We start from the raw sequence: 16,258 nt of genomic DNA, 5'->3' as shown, positions 1-16,258 counted from the left end.
TAAGACAGTACAACCTTAAAAACCCCACAGTCCTTTAAAAAATCCAAACACTTTAAAGTTCATAGTCTCTTTTAAAAGTCTCAACTGTGGGTGGGCTTCTGTAAAATCCAAAACAAGTACTGTCTTATTTCAAAGGGAAGAATCGGGCATACCTAAGCAAAACCAAAGTCCAGCAAAGTAGCTCAAGGCTGGACATCTGGGATTCACTCACAATCTTCTGGGATACATAGGGTTCTGGCAGCTCCACTTCTCTGACTTTGCAGTCCACAGCACAAACAGCTCCTCTCGAAGACCCAGGCCAGCTCCATTCCATACCTACTACTGTCCTTGGTGGTCGTCCCATGGTCCCAGGATCTCCAAAAAGCTGGGGTGTCCACTGAAACTGAGGTTACACCTTCACCAATGGCCTCTTCTTGCCTCTTGGGGTGCAAAGCCTTAGATTCTCTCCATGACCCCTTCAATCCTGGGGTCTTAACTGCAACTGAAGCTGCACTTTCACCTATGGCCTTTCCTGGCCTCTGCATGCCAAGCCTCAGCCACTCTCAGTGACCCCCTTCACGCTTTCAACACCAAAACCATGCAGGAGACTCTTACACATTACCAAGTCCTGCTTCCAGCTTGAGATAGAGGCTCGGGTCCCCTCTGTGTGGTGACCCTGAGGAAATACCTCCCAGAAGACTCCACCTCAGTGCTGGTCTCTTGTTACTTACAGCTGATTTTTTAGCCCCAGCTAACCAGCATCAATTGTCCCAGTAAAGCAAAGATTTTGCTTCAAATTCTGGTCTCTCTTTTTTTTTTTTCCCCCTGTCTTTTTGAAGCAGCATCTCCCTGTAGCCCCAGCTGTCCTGGAACTCACTATGTACACCAGGCTGGCCTTGAACTCACGAAGATCCGCCTGCCTCTGCCTCCCCAGTGCTGGGACCACAGGCGTGTGCCACCATGCCCGGCTTCTGGTCTCTTCTTAATCACAGCTGATTCTTTAGCCCCAGCTGACCAGAACCCACAGATTCTCAATCCAAAATCTCACATGAACAGCCCTGATAGTCTCCGCTTCCCTTTGAAGCTTCACAAGCCAGGCCTCCATCGTCTACAAGTCCTCAGCATAACTGTTCCAAAATCCACAGCAACGAACTCTGAGCACAATGGCTTTTCTCCAGCCCAAAGTTCCAAACACTTCCACAGTCCTCCCCAAGGTCAGTCTGTCACAGCAATATCCCACTCTCTGGTACCAATTTCTGTCTTTGTTTCTTCATTGCTGTGACAAAATACCCTGACCACTACCAACTTGGGAAGGAAAGGGTTTATGTAGCTTACATATCCCGGGTCACAGTTCATCTGGGAGCCCAAGGTAGGAACTCAGGGCAGGAACCTGGAGGCAAGAGCTGGAGCACAGGCCATGGAGGAATGCTGCTTACTGGCTTGCTCTTCTGGCCCCTGCTCAGCCTGCTTTCTTATGCAACACAGGCCCACCTGCCCATGGGTGGCACCACCCACAGTGGGCGGGGCCCTCCCACATCACTCATCAAGAAGGTGCCCTTCAGACATGGCCACAGGCCAGCCCAATAGAGGAAATTCCCCAATTGAGGCTCCCTCAACCCAGGTGTGTCAAGTTGACACTAAAGCTATCCAGCACAATAAGTATTATGAGATTAGTCACTGATAATAAGACATTAATTCTAACTGTAATGCCCTTGTAGAAATTTTCAGACTATCCAATCCACATTAGTGCCAGATGCTGATAAATGTGGCATTGGAGTCTTCTCTATCCATTTTAAGTAGAAACCCATCAGTCAGATCAGACAGATCTTCCAACAAACATCTACACTTCCATGTCTAGGCAGCAGCATTTGTTAAGCACTTAATCGGTATCATGTTTTACTGGGGAAACTGCTAAGAAATAGAAAAGGTGGGGTTGGCGATTTAGTTCAGTGGTAGAGCTCTTGCCTAGCGAGCACAAGGCCCTGGGTTCAGTCCTCAGCTCCAAAAAGGAAAGAAAAGGGGAAATCCTTGCTTTCTATGCTCTAAAATCCTAAAAGAACAACATAATATTTTTGAAAATATATTATCTGTATAAGTAAAGTGCAAGCCTTAGGTCCACCATGAAAGGATAAATGATTTCTTTAGCATGGTGCAAGGTATGACCAGAAAAGGCTAAGACAGTGAGGCCCCCCAAGTGGGATCTAGAGAACTGGCAGTGTAATGAACCAAACATAAAACAGCAGCTCGAGAGCACAAAGGGGCTGCAGGTTTGCAATCCACTGCCTATAAAGAGGATCTGAAAAAGGTACAGATTTCCTAAGCACAGTTCATACATCAGAAGTACAAGACAGAGGGAATGAGATGCAATCCCAGAAATAATCCTTCCTATTCTTTCTTCTATCTGCGTGCATGTCTCACGAGCTCACTTGTCTCATAACAACAGCCTAAAAGAATCAAGTATTACCATCTATTTTATAAAGAAGGAAACAAATTCAGAGCTATTAAGTCATTTGTTCACTGTGATAGCCAGTTTAGATTGGCAACTTAATGGAGTAAGAAACACCTAAAGCATTAATGAGGCACACCTTTGGATGTGTCTGTGAGGGCATTTCTAGAGCAGTTTAAGTGAGGAGGGAGGACACACCTGGAATGTAGGCAGCACCATCACATGGGCTGGGATCCCAGACTGAATAAAAAGGAGAAAAGGAGAAAGCAGACTGAGCGCTAGCATTCCCTTCTCTGTTTATTTGGTGCCACAGACCAAGTAATTCCTACCACCATGCTTTCCCTGCCACAGTGGACTGCATTCCTCTGAACTGTGAACCAAAAATAAACCCTCCCTCCCTTAAGTTGCTTCTGGTTAGTTTTTGCTCATGGCAATGAAAAAAGTAGCTAATAGTCATACAAACTGATTTAGAGAAAAGAGCTCCATCCCGTCAGTCTATTGGAAATTTAAAAAATATTAAGCCAGAAATAATAAGGCAGAATTAAAGTGCAGTTTAGAAGAGAGGCTAGGGGTGCAGATCAGTGTATAGTATGTGCTTAGCACACTCCAGGCCCTGGGTTCCATCTCTACTATCTCAAAAAGTTAAAATTAATTAAGTTTAGGAGATCTACAAGATAGGACAAATATAGGATTGGGTGGGAGGGGGTTAACAATAGGCCACTGCAGACAATGTTTGAAAAGCAAAAGCAAACAGCTAAAGGAAACAGAAGCCCCTAACACCAACAAAAGCTGCATGTTTGTTATTCTACCAACCGCAGGTAGATCCCTCCAGTGGCCCTATGGAAGCCACCAGTCCAGACTCCCAGGATTCTGTTCACTGATGAAGGATGCCGTGATGTCTGTCTTGTTCTTCTGTCCTTTGGGAATATGTGTGTTGTTAACACAGGTAAGAAGATAATGAGACAGAGAAGAAAATGAAAGGCCTAGAGTGAAGACAGGTGAAGGGTGTGGTGGAAAATGTGGAGGGAAAGTGGAGAGGAGAGGTAGAGAGCACATTCATTCCACAGCCCACTCCCTGTGGTCCTGGCACCCAGCAAGATGCTGAAAACATTCTACAGGGGAACACACCAAATTAAATAAATTATGCAACATAGTATGTTGAATGCTAGACTCATGGACAAATCTTAGATAACTCAGGTGGAAAGGAGAAAAGCCAAAGACAAGGGAGACAAGGAGAAAGCCAGAGAGAGGGGCGACTAATCTAGAACTTACAAAGGACAATGATTTATGAACTATGCTCAACATCACTTCACTGGACATTTGCCCTACAAATGCTTTCCAGATTACCAATAGTCCTTTCAGAAAAATACAAAATGAGAGAATCCTGTATGCAAATATCTCCAGGGCACTCAGAATCAAAATGGAGTTGCATATGTCCAGACATCATGAGAAAGATAAAATAAAGCTTGAAGGTCATACAGAAGGAGGATCTCATGAGTGGATGCCTCATAACAAGTCCTGTCACCAAAGAATGCCAGAACTATAGTTTTGAACGAAGGCCACTAACATCTTTAGAAAATTTCCATCCCAATTTCTATTCCTAAACTGCACACTCAACCTTGAATTGACACCACTTTTGTTACTGATCCTTGAATACCCTTGTTATTAATCCTGTAGCCAAGGATTACTGCTTTTAATGACATATGTAATGCTCCTCATTTTGCCTAGTTTCAGGGTCACCTATGCTTTGCCCTATGGTGTGTCCTGCATATTCCCAAATAAACACCATCACTCTTCAGTCTCTCACTGCATGTTTAGTTTGATGCTGACCACATAGAAACAATAGTAGTTAATATTTTGGATAATTAACAATGCACTGATGAAAACCATCACACAACCCCTTGGCATATAGGTATATTTCCATTTTGGGTGAGAAAACCCTGAGGTCAAGGTGTGGAGGCAGTGGTTGAACCCAAACACCCTGCATTAAGAGTGCACATTGTGCTGGGCATGTGAGATGACAGCAAGGACAGAAAACAAACCACCATAGGATATGGAGAGACCATGAACAGGCAGGGCTCACTTGGAGATGCATCAGGAACACAACTATGAAAGGAAAGAATCGGGACATTTTAATTTGGAGCTAAGGCAATATACTTCCAAAAAAGAAAAAAAAAATCACTGTAGCCTTTATCTTTGAGTCTCTCTCAACTATAGTTTTTTGTTTTTAAATTAGTCCGTCCAGATAGGGAACCACGAGTTAGGTTCACTTAGTCTAGCAAATTATTTCTCAACAGTGGACAGAAAGCACCAGGCCCTGCTGTGGAATCAGAAGACCTGGACTTGATCCTCAGGGAATGGCTCGGTTGTATGATCATGAACAAGCAGGTCATGCAACTTTTATTATCACCTCAGATTAAAGCAATAACACTCATTTCTGGGATGGTTTTAGGACTAATAATAAAACCTTGCCCTTTTCAGAGTTCTTTCACTGTAAGATGTAAGGTTACATAAGTATAAGCTAAACAGACAAGCACTGAACTATCGATTGGTCCTCCTTTCAGAACTCAGAACTGACCCTGGGCTATGGAAGATCAAATGAAAACTTCCCTCTACACCCCTTCAAAGAATGTAAGAGACCCAGAATTGCTCATCAGAATCAACTTCAACTCCAGTTTGCCTTTGTGATATTTATACTGGAGAATACCTTGGAGACCCATTATCTACGCATGTCTGTGAGGGATTTTCTATACTTGGTTAATTGAGGTGGAAAGACCTCCCTAATTGTAAGCAGCACCATTCCATGGGCTGGGATCCCAGGCCACATCAAAAGAAGAAAGCTAGCTGAGCACAAATACAATTCGTGTTTCCTTACTTCCAAAGCAATGTGACCTTCTGGCCTGGTCCTGCCCCCATGCCTTCCCCACCATGATGGGAACATAGTCCCTAAAACTCTAAGCCAAAATAAACTTCCCTTAAACTGCTCCTTGTCAGGTATTTGGTTACAGCAGCTAGAAAAGTAACTAATACAGCCTTCTTCTGTTTCCCCTGGGGGATCGCATTCTCTTAGGCTGATGTTAATACATCAGAGAATTAAGTCTCCAGATACTTCTGAATGCAACTTCCTAATTACCACCAACACGTGCTCTGGCTAATGAGTCTATCCAGCTCTACAACTGCTGTGTTGTTACACAGAATTTAGTAATAACAGGAAAGAGAAACCTGTAAGAGAACAAAGATGATAGGTTTTGGAAGGTTAGGGAGATCAAGTGACCAAGCAATCAAACAGCAACACAATCTAATTCAGCAGGAACAAAACTCCATACAATGAACTGCTGGAGAGTGTACAGCAATTAAGTCTGGTTAAAGCCCCATGGCCCCCAAGAGGAAACAAATTAGGTAACTGTACAGAGCTATATGTTCTGGGGGGTTGGCTCATCAAATCATTGCCTCAAGCACCTACTAACATATCACTCACTGGGGAGAACTTGTTGCACCGCTTTCATCTAAGCCAGTGGCTTTGAGCCTATTCTCCACCTCCAAATCATTTACAGTAATAAACTTTCCTCTCTGCACCATCTCTCATTATAAGTAAAGACTGAGGGCAGAAGAGGAGAAAGGAGAAAAACCTCTTCCCTCCTAATATACAGCAAACTCCCACCTTCAGAAACAGACTCCATTAATGAAAGTATATTGCTCTCTTTAAAAGCTCAGCCTGAAAGACCTTTTACACTGTATGAACTGTTTCATTACGCGGGAGCTAAACATTCAGCACTGGTTTGAAAGCCATGAATCTGGCATATGGAACACAAAGAACAATAATCAGATTAAGCAACTAATCAGGATGATTAGCATGAGCTGGGGAAGCCGGCCTCCTCTCTAGGTCATGCTGCTCAATGGAGGATGGCATTGCGTTTCCTCCTTTTATATCTAACAACTTTCCACCACTTTTTAGTCACAAGTTTTTGGGGCATTGTTTTTTGTTTTGGGGGGTTTTTGGTCTTTTTGAGACAAGGTCTCCCTGTAGCCGCAGCTGGCCTGAATTCGCTAATGGAGACCAGGCTGGCCTCAAACTCACAGAGATCCGCCTGCCTCTGCCTCCCGAGTGCTGGGATTAAAGGCATGCGCCACCACACCCGTCTCATTGCTGCTCTCTATACTGCTTATCCTCAAAATATCCTTTTTGATAATACTGGTTATCAAAAAAGAGGAAACCAAGATTAATGAACCTCCTATCTGTCTTTCTTTATTCTTAACAGATCCAAACTTTAATATCATTCAAGCTTAGTGACCATGCCCTCTGTCCCTCACTGTTAATCATACTCTGTCTGAGAACCATGTTCTTTGAAAACCCTTCCCCACTACCAAATACAATGTACCTTATGTTCAGCCTACCCTCAGTCCTTCTGCAGCCAAATAAAACTGGAAACACGCTATTTCTAGTGTAGATATGTCTCTGGGCAGCCTGATTACCCTGACTTTGGCAAGAACTAAAAGTAAAATCTAATGTCCTAATACAAAATGCAAAGCAGTAATTAAATATTTTTCTGTGGCATCATGCCAAAATGGTATCCCTTAAAAGGGAAAATAAAGGCAGATGAGGGGTTAGGGACATAACTCAGTGGGTGATCATTTGCCTGGCATGTACAAGGTTCTGGCCTCAATCCCTAGTACTGTGTGAAGGAAAGAAGAGGCGAATGAAATAGCCCTAGAGATAGGGTTCATCCAATAGGTTCCTATATCAAGACCAAACTGTTATCTTTTGAAGTTCTCTGGCCCAGCTTATAAAATTAGCAAATAACAAATCAATTTAGAGAAGTTCCCCTTGTCTGGAAGAAAAATAAGTGAAAACCATCTTTACTAAAACCAAAAGCTTTTGCTTGCATTTGGGGAGAGGGAAAGAGGGGTAAAATGAACCACGTGGTACGCTGAAGAAATATTTTCATTTCTTTGTCTCTCTGTGCCCAGGCACTGCTCCAAAGTAACTTGGTCACACTAAGAAGTTTGGTGGCCCAGAAATGGCAATTCAATAATTGGAAAGGCTGCTAAAATGTGGAAGCTCAAGAAATGCCCAAAAGGCTGAAGGAATACAGGACATGCCCACAGCTGATTGGAACACCTGTATTCTCTGCTCAAATTCTCGTTTACTTTTTATGTTGCTGCTTTGTTATTTTCATATGTGTATGTGTATGTGTGTATGTGCGTTTGCAAGTGCACATGGAGGCCAGAGGATGTTGGGCATCTTCCTAGACCCCTCTCCACCTTACATATTGGGCCTGAGCTCACAGGTTCGGCTAGCCCAGCTAACCAGCCAGACTCTAGGGGATCCCGTCTCTGAGGATCTCATCTTTAACTCCCAAGCACTGGGATTACAGGCCAGCCACCACAGGCTCACAGCATTTTCATGGGTGCTGGGGATTCAGCCTCCAGTTCTCCTGCTTCCAAATAAACACTCTATCCATTGAATCATCTCCTCAGCCCCCCTTGCTTTTTGTCTTTTGAGACAGAGTCTCACTAGGAATCCTGGGCTAACCTGAACTCCTTAATGTAGCTCAGTCCTGGTCTCAAACGCATGATCTTCCTGCCTCTACTTCCTAAGTGCAGAAGTTACAGGCCTGGGCTACCATACTCCACTCTGGTTGACTTTTCATAAATGGCAAACCTCCCATCATTTACTTCCTTCACAAAAAAAATTTTTTAAAAAATGAAAGCACAGTAAGAAATAACAAATAACTATCAGAAACACTCTCCTGGAGAAATCTTGACAGAATTTATAAAGCATTTATTTTTAAACTTGACCCTCAAAACAAGAAACGGATTAAGAATAACCCGTAATAGAAATTTTATTTTACCTTTTATTTGAAAAAAAAAACAAAAACAAAAACAAATATATACCTAGGAATGTACTGAGGGGCTGGGGATAAAGTTCAGTGGTAGAGCACTTGCTTAGCATGCATAAATTCCAAGGTTCAATCCCCAGTACCATAGAAGGATGGGTGGGGATGTACTTAGAAAAAAAAGATGGTACCAAAAATTAAAATATATGTGTATCAAAATACACATATATAACGCTATGATCAATATACTCATTCAGCAAACATGTAATGCCCCTGCCAAACTCTGCCAGGTGCTAGGGACACCATAAAGCCCTGCTGTGGAGTCATGCTCTAAGGAATGAGAACGTCCAAGCTTTTAATTAAAGGTCTTAAGTCCCTAAAGGTCTTCATTCATTAATTATATCAACACATTCATTTTTTTTTTTCTAGTCTTTTTTGAGACAGGGTCTCCTTGTAGCCCCAGCTGGCCTGGAACTCACTAAATAGACCAAGCTGGACTTGAACTCACAGAGATCTGTCTGCCTCTGCCTTCCTAGTGCTAGGATTAAAGGCATGCCCTACCACGCCCAGCACAACAAACACATTTCTTTTAACCTTAGGAAAAATCATACTGGGAAATATTTCTAATATGAAATAACATATAGGTACCAAATATATAAACTAGTACTTAGAAAAGCATACAGGGATAACAGCACAGTGTTAAAGTTGAGTCAAAGGGGCTGGAGAGATGGCTCAACAGTTAAGAACATTGGCTGCTCTTGCAGAGAACCCAGGTTCGGTTCCCACCACCCACATGGCAGCTAACAATCATCTGTAACTCCAGTTCCAGGGGATCCAACACCCTCTTCTGACCTCCGTGGGCACTGTGCAACATAGGTGCACTTACACATGCAGGCAATACATTCACACACATAAAATAAAAATAATAAATAAAAAAACATTTTTTAAAGTTGAGTCAAAGTTTAAACTCAGTGAAGGTGTAACCTTTTCAGGTGTTCAAATCTGTTTGGTAAATAAAGTAGCATCAAGTTAAACTTGCAAATTAAACTTCTATTTCTGGTAAAGATCAAAATACACATATATAACGCTATGATCAATATACTCATTCAGCAAACATGTAATGCCCCTGCCAAACTCTGCCAGGTGCTAGGGACACCATAAAGCCCTGCTGTGGAGTCATGCTCTAAGGAATGAGAACGTCCAAGCTTTTAATTAAAGGTCTTAAGTCCCTAAAGGTCTTCATTCATTAATTATATCAACACATTCATTTTTTTTTTTCTAGTCTTTTTTGAGACAGGGTCTCCTTGTAGCCCCAGCTGGCCTGGAACTCACTAAATAGACCAAGCTGGACTTGAACTCACAGAGATCTGTCTGCCTCTGCCTTCCTAGTGCTAGGATTAAAGGCATGCCCTACCACGCCCAGCACAACAAACACATTTCTTTTAACCTTAGGAAAAATCATACTGGGAAATATTTCTAATATGAAATAACATATAGGTACCAAATATATAAACTAGTACTTAGAAAAGCATACAGGGATAACAGCACAGTGTTAAAGTTGAGTCAAAGGGGCTGGAGAGATGGCTCAACAGTTAAGAACATTGGCTGCTCTTGCAGAGAACCCAGGTTCGGTTCCCACCACCCACATGGCAGCTAACAATCATCTGTAACTCCAGTTCCAGGGGATCCAACACCCTCTTCTGACCTCCGTGGGCACTGTGCAACATAGGTGCACTTACACATGCAGGCAATACATTCACACACATAAAATAAAAATAATAAATAAAAAAACATTTTTTAAAGTTGAGTCAAAGTTTAAACTCAGTGAAGGTGTAACCTTTTCAGGTGTTCAAATCTGTTTGGTAAATAAAGTAGCATCAAGTTAAACTTGCAAATTAAACTTCTATTTCTGGTAAAGATGGAACTTGTTATCCTGACAATGTACATGGTTCATTTATAAATAAGTACTTCAGCAAAATAAATGAAAATACTTAGAAAAGAATATCACAAATTTCTTCCAAATTTGGTACGGAGACTCTCGGGCTACTCTGCTATTTATTCAAACTGATCATGACCCCTGTTCATATCAATAAGACAGGAACAAAAAAACAATACCTCCATGATGTCAAAACTTATATACCACATTATGAAGCATTATCTCAAATCCACAAGAAATAGGACAGAGAAACAGGCCAGAACCTACCAAGGCCTCTTTAAATCATGTAAATCACTCTCCAGTGCCAACAGCAACATTTCCCAGGGTGATTTTGTGTTTTTTTTTTTAAAAATCATCATTGTCAAAATCACACTTTCATAAAACAAACTGAGAAAAAAGTTTTAATCTTCCAAAAGGGCCACAAGTAAGGCATGATGGGATATAGACAAGAGAGTCCACTTAGAAGGACCAGGTCTTACCTTGTCTAGCAGCAAATCTGAGAGATTTTAAACAAAACAATGTGTTTTCCTATACAAAAGGAGTTAAGATCTCTTCTACCAGCTCCGTTAGCTGTAAGAAACGGAGTTAGTTTTCCAAAGTGGTATCTTCATAGGATAAGGGGGATATTGTCCTGTTTCCTACCAAGTGTCAAATAAGTTTCTTATTTGACTTAATCAAAATTAGAGGGTTGTTTTGTTTTTTCCCTTAAGGACATGTCAGAGCCTTTAATCCAAGCACATGGATATGTAAAATTCTTTACCAGCTAAAATCTTAAAGAAACACACAGAGAGAAAGGGGGTAGGGGAATATACTGAAGAAAGTTCAGAAGCAGTTTTGGAAAGTTAGGCTAACAGTCAAAGGTAGCTGCATAGTTTAGTGGCAGCCTAATGTGCTTGCTAGCTCTGTAACTTTGGATGTGCTTCCGTGTCCTTGATCTATAAAATAGGAAAAAATAATAATAATAATAATGCCAACTCCTACTGTAGTTGAGTGTTAAATGAGACAACACAATAAAATTTTCTGAACCAAGTTTGTTATTTTTGTTACTTACTTTACAAGGTTATTCTAAACATTAGAAAAATATTTACTTTATAAAATTTAAGTTTGGCAAGTAGTAAATTCTCAATAAAAGGTCAATAAAATGAACACATAAAAAGTCCCAATTACAAAATCTAACACAAACAAAATCTCAAGTCACAAGGGCAGTACAGAATGTCACTATGGCTTCAAATGAGCACCACTAAATGGACTTAGTGCATTAAATATATATGCATATTTATAAACATACCTGTTTATATATACAAATTTACAAACATGTATGTAACAATAATAATCAAAGAATAGCAAAAGAAATTGAGAGGTAATGGGGGAACATGGAAAAAATTGGTGAAAGACTCGAAAAGATGGAAATAATGCAAAGACAATACTCATTTATAAAATTCTCAAAAATTAAAAAAGATTACAGGGTCTTACCCATTAATAAGAACACTTTTGTAACAGTACCTCCCCAGGAGGATAAAAAATACATTTGACCTTTGCCTTAGGGTTGGGAAAAAGGGGGGATGGAATCAGTGGTCAATATAAATTCCAAAACTTTTAAAGAAAATTAGGCAAAATTAGATTTATTTTCTGCAGAACAATTCAGAGCCTTTGGGGCACATCTTGGGTCTCTAAGGAGGGAGTATGCATTTCCTTATGGCATTTAATGAGGAAACTTTCTTTCAGTGAGCAGCTCTTGGGAACTGTGTTTTGTGGAACAATAAGTAGAAATTACCCTAACTCAATGGAAATAGCAAGTAAAGTTCTTGAGAACCCTGGTGCCTAGAGCAACGTCTGGTACATCAAAAGTTCTTAACAAACCTCTCATAACAAAGGTAAAGGGGTCAGGACTGTCTTACTATTTCCAAACATGGTGGATTGGGGGTGGGGGAGTGATGCTTTTAGTAGCACTTATAGAACTAATGTGTCAAGAAACAGTCTTGGAAAAATGGTTTCCAGAGCATAGTCCTATAAATTAAAATGAACTAACACCAATAGAACCTAGCTTAGCAGCACCTCTACTGTGGGCTGTTCTATAGGAGCTGTACTATCACTAGGTTATCATCCACCCCTGTGCACAAAGACACACAGAGCCTAGTAACAACGGTCATACTCCAGCCTCTACTTTTATAACTCCCTACATCCCCCTCAACCCCCCAACATCTCCAAGGCAACATCACTAAAGAAAAAGCTGGGGGCTTTGTAAGTAGCATTTAAGTACACTCTGCATTTGCTAGAAGCACTGACAACCCTCCCCCCCCCAACAGCTCTATTCCTATTCCCCCATTTCTACTTGCCTCTTCTGGGAGCTACTTGCCCATTAACATAGTACCTTTCCCATTCATTATTGGTCTTTTCATTCACAATGTATACTATTACTATAGTTTATTAAGTTTCCTTTTGGTCTGGTTTTTTGAGACAGGGTCTCATAAGCCATCACAGGCCTCTTAAATCCATGCAGCTGAGGATGATTTTGAACTCCTCATCCCCCTGCCTCACCTTCCATGTGCTGGGATTACAGGTGTGCAGTTATCAAAGCTATTTTCCCCTTTTAGGGACACTTTCTATCTTGGCCTTCCCTCCTACAATTACAGTTTTTCTCACCCAGGTAGTTCTTTAATCATAAATACATCTTTCCCCTTCTACATTCTTATTCACCTATCTCGCATATTTGTTTCAAACTGAACTCGTGACCCAGAATCTAAAGTTCCTTCATGCTTTGACAGCAGTCTAAACATGGGGTAGGAAAATCATACGTTTCATCCAAACCAAAAGACAGCTGTGTTAAAAGGGGACAGAGAGTCACAGATCTTTGTTTACGGATATTTTTCCTTTTTAGAAATGAACGAAGTCTGTCCAGATACAATTATGAATGATCAAACTTGCTCGCCAATTTAACCGTGTCCCTTTAAAGTGTCCCTAATTCTGGAAAAGGGCTCTGAAGTTTGCAGAGGGAGCTGATCCCCCCGGGGGATGCATAGGGCAGGGACCGCCCAGCCTCAACTCCAAGGGGCCTGGGCTCCGGGTGCCTGTGCAGCCTCGCCTAGGCCTTTCCTGCCGGGCCTCCGGTGGGGGACAGAGGGATCCCCCAGAGCCCAGGGCCTCAACGAGAGGATCCCCAGTCTGACCCGGGCGGCAATACCTGGTCATAGGGGGACTTCTCCAGCACCTGCGTGCACAGATCGGCGCAGAGCTGGAACTTCCTGCGTCTAAAGTAGCTCCAAGCCAGGAGCAGTGGCTCCATCTCCAAGCCCATGGCGGCCCAGGGCAACTCCCCAGGGTCCAGGGACCGGCGACCCGGGCCTCGAGCGGCAGTGGCAGACGGGAGCGGCGAGATAGCGGTGGCGTCGGCTCTGCCGGGCAACTAGGAGGCCCGGCCTGGCTAGAGAGGTGTCCGCGGCGCGCCTGAGAACAGGGCGAGCAGCGCCGCGAGCCGACTGCGACCTAGAATTTGTTCAGAATAGGTTGAGAAAACAGTGTGCTTTTAAAAGCTACAAATTGTATTAAACGTGAAATGTAAAACACCATGCCTAAAATAAGAAGTGACTTAGACACCTCGGCTGGGGTCCTTTATCCTCCCAAGAGATGCAGTTGCCTAGCAACTAGCAACTGCGTTCCGGGCTTATCCAGCTAGTGTAAAAAGTCAGCTAAATTGACCCTGGGTTGGGTCTCTGTCCGTCCGACCCCCACCCCACCCCTCACCCCCGTTCGCCCATTCCTACTCCTCTCACCATTCTGACTACAGAAACACAAACACGGGACCAGCTTTTCCAGTGCCCTGAATCCTAAGCCTCCACTGTGTTTCTCCTGGCCTATTTCACCCCAACTGTGTTAACAGTTGCAGGGGCTTCGAGAAATTGCTTGGTCCAATCCATCCATTTTACAGATGAGAAACCAAGATAGGATCGGAAAAGAGAAATTATTATTTACCTAAACTCACTTGGAGTTAGAGAACTGGAACTGTAATTTGTGTGACTGCAGGCTGTGAGCATAAATTAACAAATTGGTCATGATTCGTCCAAAGCAGAAATGCATGCATAAAAAGGATTTGTTTTTGTTTGTTTGTTTGGTTTGGGATTTTGTTGCTGTTGTTTGGTTTTGGTAACAGGGTCATGTGTACCCTAGGCAGGCCTCCAGTGCAGCCTTCCCCAGTGCAGCAACTACAAGCATGTGACACCACCCACGGCAGAATGGAACTTCTGAAACACTATCTCCAGGCATGTTATTTGTCAAATGTTTACATCTGTATAATGATTGTTTTTTGTCCTGCTGAGGATTGAGTCAACGTTTTTTTCTGCACATGCTACCAAGCTACATCCCAACCCTAGAGTGGTTACTTCAGGCTCTACCTCACTAGAGATTTACACAGGTGGCAAATATTTAAAGGCAAAAGCCATGAAAACACAGCCAGGGTGAATCCAGGGAGACATCACAGATCTTTCCCCTTGCCTCCTTTCTACCACAGTGGAAGACAAAAGAAAAAAAATCGCAATAGTGAAGAACTTTCTGATCATGTCTAAATTTCCTTTAATAGATAACAGATAACTAACAAACACATCATTTGCCATTTTCTCAATCCAGTAGCGGACCACAATGCAGATATTAGATTTAATTCAGATCATTTGTATAGATACAAAAATGAAACGTAAATTTCAAAACTAAAGAATGAGTTGTGAGTCCTTTTTTCTCCTTTTCTAAGCAATCCTAGAATTCTTGCATCTTGGCAGTGAATAATGAAATGATCAATATTATGATTTTTACAGTAATGTTTGTTACTGCTGGCCCATTTGTGTTTCCCTGGGAGTGACTAGAGATGTAATTTGTGAACCCATCCCAGCGCAGCATCGCCCCCTCCCCCTAGATGAGGGTTTGAGGAAAGCATGTGCTGGAGATGGACAGGTTCAGTAGTTCACAGAAACCTTTTGTTTTCTGATGAAATGCAAGTAGATTCTTCTGTAAAGGATTCTCAACCCTAGCTCCATATTAGACAAATATTTTTTGCTTTTAAATTTTTTTCAAATTCGGAACTGGAGAGATGGCTCAGCAGTTAAGAGCACTGTCTGCTTTTGAAGAGAACCTGGGGTCAATTCCCAGCATCCACAAGGCAGCTAAGAACCGCCTATAATTCCAGTTCTAGGGGAATCTAATGCCTTCTTCTGACTTCTATGATCATTGCACGACAGGTGTGAACGTTCACACGTGCAGGCAATATACTCATACACATAAAATAAAAAATAATAATTTTTTTATTTTAAAATTTGGGAGCTGGAGAGGTGGCTCAGTGGTTAAGAACACTTGACTGCTCTTACAGAGGACCTGGGTTCGATTACCAGCATTCACATGGCAGCTAATAACCGTCTATAACTCCAGTTCCAGGAGATCCAATACCTTCTGACCATTGCCAGCATTGCATGACACGGATGCACTTTAAACACATGGAGGCAATGTACTCATACACATAAAAGATAAAAATAATAAATAAAATTTAAATTTTTTTAAAAATTTTGAAACAAGGTCTTTCTATATGGCCCAAACTGAACTCACCATTCTGCCTCAGCTTATAGAGCACTATGGTTAAAGGCATGGAACACCATGCCAAGCTCCATAGTAATAATTTTTTTTTAATTTCAGCATAGTTTGATATCTGGGGGGAAATGTTTCAGAGATAGTCCTGAGTCCAATGTGCTCCTTACCTAGTTCTCCCTGTTCTTAACCCACACTGCTGTACGTAGTATGTTTGTCACAGCTAAGGAACCAACAATGATAGACTCTTAACTAAATGTCATACTTTATTTGGATTGTCGTAATTTCCCCTTGATATTTCTGTTCCAGCATCCCACTTAATGGTACCACATCACGTTTAGTCATCATGTCTCCTAAACTGCCTCCAGACTATGACAATTTTTCAGATTTCCTCATTTTAATGACCTTGGCCATTCTGAAGAGTGCTAGTCTGGCATTTTGTAGAATGTTTGGGTAGTTCTAAAAAAGCTACAAACGCCAAATTTCCATCCCTAGTTT

The 16,258-nt window shown here is 41.9% G+C and overlaps 1 protein-coding gene across 2 annotated transcripts in view; it reads right to left on the bottom strand.

Annotated features, from left to right (window-relative positions):
* Nucleotides 1-13,623, bottom strand: part of Ttc8 (tetratricopeptide repeat domain 8) — an 80,554-nt gene extending 66,931 nt beyond the window's left edge. For both annotated transcript variants that reach the window (XM_008843798.3, XM_029568617.1), the window contains exon 1: nt 13,380-13,623. In XM_008843798.3, the coding sequence (XP_008842020.1) occupies nt 13,380-13,493 (114 nt within the window). In that variant the 5' untranslated portion in view covers nt 13,494-13,623. The remainder of the gene's footprint in view (nt 1-13,379) is intronic.
* Nucleotides 13,624-16,258: the final 2,635 nt, after the last annotated feature.

This window comes from Nannospalax galili, unplaced genomic scaffold (genome assembly GCF_000622305.1).
Source record: "Nannospalax galili isolate Female #2095 unplaced genomic scaffold, S.galili_v1.0 scaffold500, whole genome shotgun sequence".
In the NCBI taxonomy this organism is placed as follows: Eukaryota; Metazoa; Chordata; class Mammalia; order Rodentia; family Spalacidae; genus Nannospalax; species Nannospalax galili.
Note: the sequence above shows the minus strand (reverse complement) of the source record. Positions and strands in the feature narration are given on the sequence as shown.